This window comes from Microtus ochrogaster, chromosome 8 (genome assembly GCF_000317375.1).
Source record: "Microtus ochrogaster isolate Prairie Vole_2 chromosome 8, MicOch1.0, whole genome shotgun sequence".
Taxonomy (NCBI): domain Eukaryota; kingdom Metazoa; phylum Chordata; class Mammalia; order Rodentia; family Cricetidae; genus Microtus; species Microtus ochrogaster.
The window spans coordinates 35666299-35673976 of record NC_022015.1 but is presented as its reverse complement, the minus strand read 5'-3'; the positions used below and the strand labels follow the sequence as shown (position 1 = coordinate 35673976).

General features: G+C 54.6%; 1 protein-coding gene across 1 annotated transcript in view; it reads right to left on the bottom strand.

Moving 5' to 3' along the window:
- Kcnq1 (potassium voltage-gated channel subfamily Q member 1) overlaps nucleotides 1-7336 on the bottom strand; it is a 323053-nt gene extending 315717 nt beyond the window's left edge. The window contains exon 1 of the mRNA XM_005351578.2: nucleotides 6172-7336. Within this exon, the coding sequence (XP_005351635.1) occupies nucleotides 6172-6557 (386 nt within the window). The 5' untranslated portion in view covers nucleotides 6558-7336. The remainder of the gene's footprint in view (nucleotides 1-6171) is intronic.
- Nucleotides 7337-7678: the final 342 nt, after the last annotated feature.

Below are 7678 nucleotides of genomic sequence, written 5' to 3'. Positions count from 1 at the left end.
TTAGAACTGGCCATGCACTATAATGAAGATGCAGAGAACAAAATGCATTTTTCATAATCATCAGCCCGCCATATCGACCACTAAAACTTGATAAGACTAAAATCAAGACAAAGCCTGCTATTCGTTACAAAAGGATGGCTGTGTATAACTAAGAAGGTAGATTTCTCTACAGTGGATATTACAACTTGAGAAACTGGTGAGGATGTTGAAGACCATCAAACCGTGTTCAGGCCTCCAAAGGAAATTGTTATAATACCCATAGCTGTACAAAGCAATGCATAGATTCAATATAATTACTATCAGAGCATCAGTGGCATTTTTTTCACAGGACTAAAAATAAGTCCTAAGATTGGTGTGGGGCCACAGAAGAACCCAAATGGCCCAGGAACTTGCATCCAAAAAGAACAAGGCTGGAGTTAGCGTAATACATAACTTGGAATCATCCGCAGGCTGGGGAAGTGACTCAGCTGGCAGAGGTCTTGCCTAACATGCCCAAGGTCCTGGGTTCAATCTGAGGCAAAAGGGGAAGTGAGGTTGAGGTTTGAAACAGATTGGAATAGTATATATCGCAGGGTGTATAGTGCACATCTGTAATCCCAGCACTTGGGAGGTAGTGATGGAGTTTCTAGGGTTTAAGGTCATCTTTGGTTACATAGTCTGTGTCTGAGGTCAGCTTACATTATATTAGACCCTGTCTTAAAAAAACACACAATGCTTTATAGCTTGAGTAAGCAAAGAAGCATGAACCTAGCATAAAAAGAGACAATATGGAGCTGAAGAGATGGCAGTTAACAGCACTTGCTGTTCTTGAAGAAAACTAGGGTTCACTTCTCAGCATCCGCTCATAGATGCCTGTAATCCCTGTTCCCAGAGATCTGAAACCCTCTTCTTGCTAAGGTCACCTGCATGTAGAGTGTGTGTGTATATACATACACACACACACATACACATACACACACATACACACACACACGTTCCTGCTATAGGAGGTAGCCTGGCAGACATGCTGACAAATGGGGAGGGTGACTCTATGAATGGGCCCAGCCTCTTTTCCAGGGCACCTTTGCCTTTGCCTGGATCCTTCTGGAACCACATCCAGGTGTGTTCTGCTCAGTTCCCATAAACAAGAGCTGGGATTCCACGGGAGGCGGCCAGAAAAGTGGGCAAGCACCATGTGAAGTGCTCCCATCTCAGATCTGCCTGTGCTCAGCCAGGGCAGTGGCCAAGACAGAAGCTCTGGCTTATTAGAACAGCAATGGGTAGGGCCCTCAAGACTGTCCCCAGGCCACAGAAGGGTCCTCTGACAGCCTCTGTCTCTTCCCACCACTTTCCCAAGCTCAGGAATGTCACTGGATAAAAATACTGCAGACATATGTCATCAGTCTGGCCTGTCTGTGGGGCTCAGAGTTGTCCAGGCAGCAGGCCTGTCGACCACAGACCTGGCTGTGAGGGTGGGGCGAGCACCAGCAGAGAGAAGGCAAAGAAAACCCTAAAAAGGAGCCACACAGAACCAGGTAGCTGCCTGCTTCCCTGTATGGGCTCTTAACACTCACGGGCATCAAGACACAGGCTAATATCAGAAAAAGACAGCTTTACCAATCGACTCTCTGTGTGCAAGAAGACAGGGCAGGGGGACAGACAGGAGCACTGATTGTATCTCTGCCTGGGAAGATTTCCTGAAGGAAGCAATTTCTAAACATGTGACAGTGTGCACTAACGCTGACATGTGTCAGGGTAGACTCCAATGCATCCTCAGGGGACAGGCTCCTTCTGTCCAAGGACTCTCGTCTCTCCTCCTAGAAGAGCAGCAACCATTCTTTCCTTGGTTCAGATCATCATGGGGTATATGGGGAAGGAGCTCCTGACCCCTTGGGCACACCCAGCTGTGTGACCCTAGGAAAGTAATCTTCCCTCTCTGAGCTCCAGGGTTCTCAGCTGTACCCAATAAGTAGCCATACTTGACAGAGGTGCTGCTGCAGTCCCTTTCACCTTTCAAGAGGCCTCTGGGTAGGTCCTGGGAGTGGGGCTGGGCCACACAGTAGAAGATAAAGGGCTTACAGAGGCAGTCTTTTCACTTGCTCAGAAGCCTCACGGAAAGTCAGGTCCCGTGATGACCACAGTCACCCTGCTGATAGAGTAATCACTAGCTCCTCTTTGTGGCCCTGGGAAGTCTGGGGCTCTGCACACTCAGCGCAGCTATAGAAAGGTTTTCCCACCAAGAAGAGGTGAGAGGGATGCATCCCAGAGGCCTTTGGGTGGGGTAAGCAGAGCTGGGGTGACATGTTAGCACCACCTACTCTTTGGCCCTGAGGCACTGCAGGACCAGCCTCCCCCTGCCCTACCTGTTACTCCACATGCTTCCCCACAGGGTCAAAAGGGCCTGCTCCTCCCCTCTGCAACTATCCCTTAGGTTCAGTGTCCAACTGACCCTTGCTGGAAGCCCACATCCCTCCATTCTCCCTGCCAGAGGCAGGGGCAGGGCACCTCACATAAGAGCTTCCAGAAGCTTCTCTGCAACCTTTCCTCAGGAATGACTATACTGACTATACATTCCCATGCCACCTTGGGCCTGGAACAGCTCCTTGGAGGCTGACCCCAGCCTGTCAGACTCACGAAGAGGGAACAGAATCACAGCAAGGTGCATAGGAGCCAGCAGTTGGCCTGGAATGTCAGAGCTGGCAGGCACCATGGAGCTAATCAGTGCCCACCTCCTAGATAAGGGTACTGAGGAGCAGGGGCCCTGAGGCAGCCAGGTCATGGCCAGAACCTGTGCATCTCGTTACTCAGAAGCCACCCACAGAAGCAGCTGCAACTCTCCTCTGCTAGGGAAACCACTGTGAATGCCACCCTGCATTGTGCACTGGAAGCAGCCACTGTTTGCAAAGGGGACACCACACCCAGGAAGCATGCATTCTGGACCCTACTTTGCCACCAGAGGGCCCAAAGCACCAAACTCCCTAAGAAACAGAGGTCACAACAGCTGGGGCCTGACCCCTGTCATTGTAACACCATGGCTTCTTTCCTTTCTTGCCTCAGTAGCTCCCAGTACCACCTTGGCCTGCCATAGGTCCCCATGCCTCATGACCCCAGAGTAGAGCTCCTCTTCCTCAGACTAGAGTTCCATGGGCTTGTTTCCTCCTCCTCCCTAGCTGAGAGCCCTGGCCAAGAAAAAAAAAATGACTGTAGCCACCCAGCTAAGGGCAAGCCAAGATGAAGGGCTCCACATACAAGCAACAGTGTACACAGAAATACCAGGCTGACTCTGAGAACAGGTTGAGGCGGCTATGTATTTCTGGACAGTCAGGGAATGACACCAAGAGATGACACCAAGGAGCCAGGCCCCAGAGGAGAAGGTACATAGAGAAGCCCCAAAGAGACACCTCAAAATTTATTCTTTTCCAGGGCTGAAGAATAGAGATGCTGTCAGGGAACCAAAAGGGAAGACTTGGTCATCCAGAAAGCCCTGCAACTGCCTCAGCTCCAGCTCCATCATCCTGCCAGCTATCTTCCTAGGTCTGTTGAACAATTACCCAGTGGCCACTCCTCAAGAGTCACAGCCAATACAGTGCAGCCCCTGCATTTGGAAAGGCCAGCCCAGGCAACCACCAGGTGCAGCTGCAAGCTCCACTCATGATCAGTTCCTGAGGTACTAGCAAAAGCCACCAGGAAGTTCTTGGGAACTGAGCAAACCAAGACTGTGAGGGGATGGAAAGGAGGTGCTCAAGTTTAGGTTCAAGAACCAGGGAGGGGGTAGTGTCTCTCAAATCCTCTGCTAGTCACAACCAGGATCTCCAAGCAGCTCGACAGAGTAAATACAGCAGAACATCTGCCCTTGACCCTGGCCAAAGTCCAGCAGTGAGGCAGTTGAACCTCTATGACCTCAGCTAGGAAGGGGACTTCTCTCTATGGGGACACAAAAGACCACAGGAAAGGATTAGGGTGAGGGGGTGGGGACCCAAGCAGCAAAGGGCAGCGCCTGAGGGCATGCCCTGACCCTGTCAGCCTGAGAAGGCCAGCACAGACTCAGGAAGAGCTGCTCTATTTGGGCCAAGGCAGGGGTCCCCCAAGGAGGGGCCAGGATGTCCGGGCCTGTTTCCCCATATGCATGTGGGAAAGCATACCCCAGAGCCTGCAGGACGCTGGCTCTCATCCCTACTCTCCCTCTACTCCCACACATTCGTTCCCTGCTTTTCAAGAGCAAATCTGTCCTTCCGGCCACAAAATCATCACCTGATTATGTTCTAGAGTTCATCTTACCAAGAGCAGAACTTGCCATCTGCCAATGTTGCATTTGTTACTTAGAGCAACATCAGGGGCAACCAGCATGAATGACCATGCATTCCATAAAGATGTGACCAGGCTCCTAGCTGCTGGTCATGTCTCCTCTCAGCAGACTGCATGACCCAGAGGGTCCTGCCCACCTCCTAAAGGTGCTGGAAATGAGACCCCCTTCCCCCACATGCAGTGCCCAGCAGGGTCTTCCCAGCTTACTTACTCCTTGGCCAGCCAGTGCTAGGGCTGGGGAAGGCTGACCAACTGCTACTCAGCAGCTAGCATCTCACTCCCTCTTCTCAGCAAAGAAGCCCTTAGACCACCAATCTAGAAAGTCACCAGGACCCTATGGCTCCTGGCTGCTGGGGAGGCTGGGCAAAGGCAGCTCTGCTGAGCAAACTTCCCGAGGGCTGAACAATCCAATTCAGGAAGAAAGCACAGTGTAAGCACAGACTTCCTCTGGGGCGGGACAAGCCCTCTTCCTCCACCAGGGCCAGGCTACCACAGTCAGGAACTTAACGATGCTCATTCTAAGGACCTAAATCCCCAGGAGGATACCATGTAAGTGTCTGAAGGCTGCTCACCTTGGCAAATGGGGCTCCTGGACAAAGAGGTAATTGGGTGGGGGCCTCTCCAGCACCCCAAGCCTTTTATCTTAAGGATCTTAGGGTCCAGGAGGTCAGTGCTGGGAAGTAGCAAGCCATGTGTTTGCTAGACATTCAGCGGTAAGATCCCTTGGGGTCTTTGCACACTATTCCCTATGCCCTGAGAAAAGCCCATGGCCGCTGCAGACACACACAGAGCCGTTATCACCCAAAGCAGCAATGAAGTCTCGGGGGTCCTGGCACTTTGGGAGGCAAGACTGGGGCTCGGGTGGCCTTAAGGACAAACCAAGAATGCCTGTGGGGGCAGGGTGTCCTGGGACTTGCCCTGGCTGCCATGGGAGATCTTTGTCTCCCTGTGCAAGTCAAGCAGCCATCAGAATTCACCTTCGTGAGCCTGGCTCTTGCTGTGCCTCGGAGGAGTAAACAGAACCCTGGACACGCGGCGGAGGCCCTGCCCAGGTGGCAAAACTAATGGAGCTTCCAAAGCAATTAGCTGCGGGGTTGGTAGGGTAGAATCTGAAGCCAGAGGGTGGCAGGGCACCAAGAAGCTGGGCGGCCAGGAAGTGCTGCCTCAAGGTGGCCAGGGGGAGGCAGCAAGGAGGGCAACCAGACCATTCCTGGAGATGACTTCCTGTGCCCCTGCCCTTGAAAAATAGAATGCCCTGCCCCTCTCAGGCCGCTGGTGAGAATGAGAGCCACCTGGTAGCAGGGAAGGCCAGGTGCAGTTCTGCTCCCTCCCCTGTTCTCTAAAGCAGGTGCTGTTCGTGGACTCTTGATAATGTGTCCGCTGGGCTCAGGGCATCCAGCCCACTTTCATCAGCTTGGGTTACCGAAGCTGTGGATACACCCCTGTTGGACATCTTGGGCAGCACCAATGCACCTGCCGGTCCATCCCGTACAAGTTCCTGCTACTCTGAGTGCCCGAGATAAAAATACCCGCCAAGGTTTGGTTGGGTTTGTACACAGACACCAGTCACTCCTAGGGGCTCCTGAGTCTCCTGTCACTGCTGACCCACACCAAAAGGCGGGCTCCCGGCTTGCTTACTCCTCCTATGGGGACTAACTCACAAACGCAGTTCCTCCATCCCAAGAGTTCAGTGTTGGGGAACTCTTGGGCTGGCATACCCCATGTTCCAAGTGTCCCCCTCCACATGCCTCTCTCTCAGTCACAGCAGAGTCTCTGAACTTAAGGGAGCAGCCCCCAGTCTGATTTCTGTTTCTGTGATTAGCCTTTCCTTGCTTCCCTCAGGGTCGCAGCGGCACCAGCCCAGAGGAGCGCGGGGAGGTTACTCACACGGTGAAGTGGTACACGAAACACTTCCAGCCCGTGGGGCGCTCGAGGAAGTTGTAGACGCGGCCCTGGATGTGAGTGCGCGCCAGCAGCGGGCGGCGCGTGCTGTAGATGGAGACGCGCGGGTCAAGGCTCACCCGTGGCCGTGGTCCTAGGTCTGCGGGGCCCGCGGCGGGCGACACAGGGGGCGACATGGGGGACCCGGGCCCCGAGGCTCCGGGAGGCGCGATGGGCGCGTAGAGCGTGCCGCCAGCCGAGCCACCCTCAGTCAGCTCCAGCGAAAAGGGACACTTCTTGGCTAGTCCCGCGCTGCCCCGCCGGGCGCCCAGCCGGAGGCCCCAGCCCGCGCGCTTCCTCTCCGCATTCGGCGGGGACGACGCTGAGTCCATAGCCGGGCAGGACCCCTGGACGCGCCGGGCCTCAGAGATGAGGTGAAGGCGGCACAGGGCGCTGGGTGCAGTGCGGGTAGCCGCTACAGCCAGCCCAGCCACCGGGGGCCGCTGTCTGCCTGGCCTAGGGGCGGGGGAGGGGGCCGGTCCCCAGGGATGGCACGCCCCGCCCCCAGGACGCCCCGCCCCTGGGCGCCCCAAGCGCCTACCTGCAGCCAGGCTCAGCCAGCAGCAGGCCACCTGCTACTCCACGCCATACCATTCCAGGCTGCTCGCAGAGCTCCCCTCTTGTGAGCACCTGTTGGGCGCACGTGCTCATCAGCACTCCGAGGCCCTCCCGCCCTGCCGGGCTCTAAAGTCCTCTAACTGGGGACTAGCAGGTGCCACCACCAAGAACCGGATGGAGCACAGGCACTCGCCCTCTGAAACTGCCCTAGAGAAGGAGCAGGAGGCCAAAAGAAGGGCTTCCCCGGACCACGCATAGACACTCTTGGGCACAGGATAAGGAAGTGCTGACCCAAAGAACACTGAGCATCCTGGAGTGACAGAAGTCTCTTCTGGCAGTGGCAAATGCAAACGTGCCCTCCCAGTAGCTAAATGCTGCCCACTAAGGATGTGGGATTGAGGAGATGAGGACAGACCATGAGTGGCACTCAGTGAGAGCTAGCTAAAGTTAGCCGAGCCAGGGGCTAGATTGGGGGTTTTTCCTGGTAGACCCAGCCTGCGGGGCTGCCTGGGCAGGTAAAGGGAGAAACGTTTCCTCCTCCCCAGCGTCATGAAGGAGCATCTTGTCCTGGAACTCTTGTTCTGTGAGAACAGAGTCAGAAGATTTGCTCAGCTGGCTCTTGGGAGCTGCTTCGACCAGGTCTACAGCGGCCTTTGTGTGGATCCCAGAACACAGATGTGACCAACATCTGCATCTCCATATTCCAAATACAGTAGAAGAAAAGTGTGCCTTCAATAAGCACCCAGGTGGTAGTACGGGTCTATAGTCCCAGCACTCGGGAGGCGGAGGCAGGAGGATCAGGAGCTCAAGATCCTCCCAGGCTCTACAGCAAGTTCAGGATCAGCCTGAGCTACATCAGACCCTGCCTTAAACCAACAATAAAGTATTGACACTA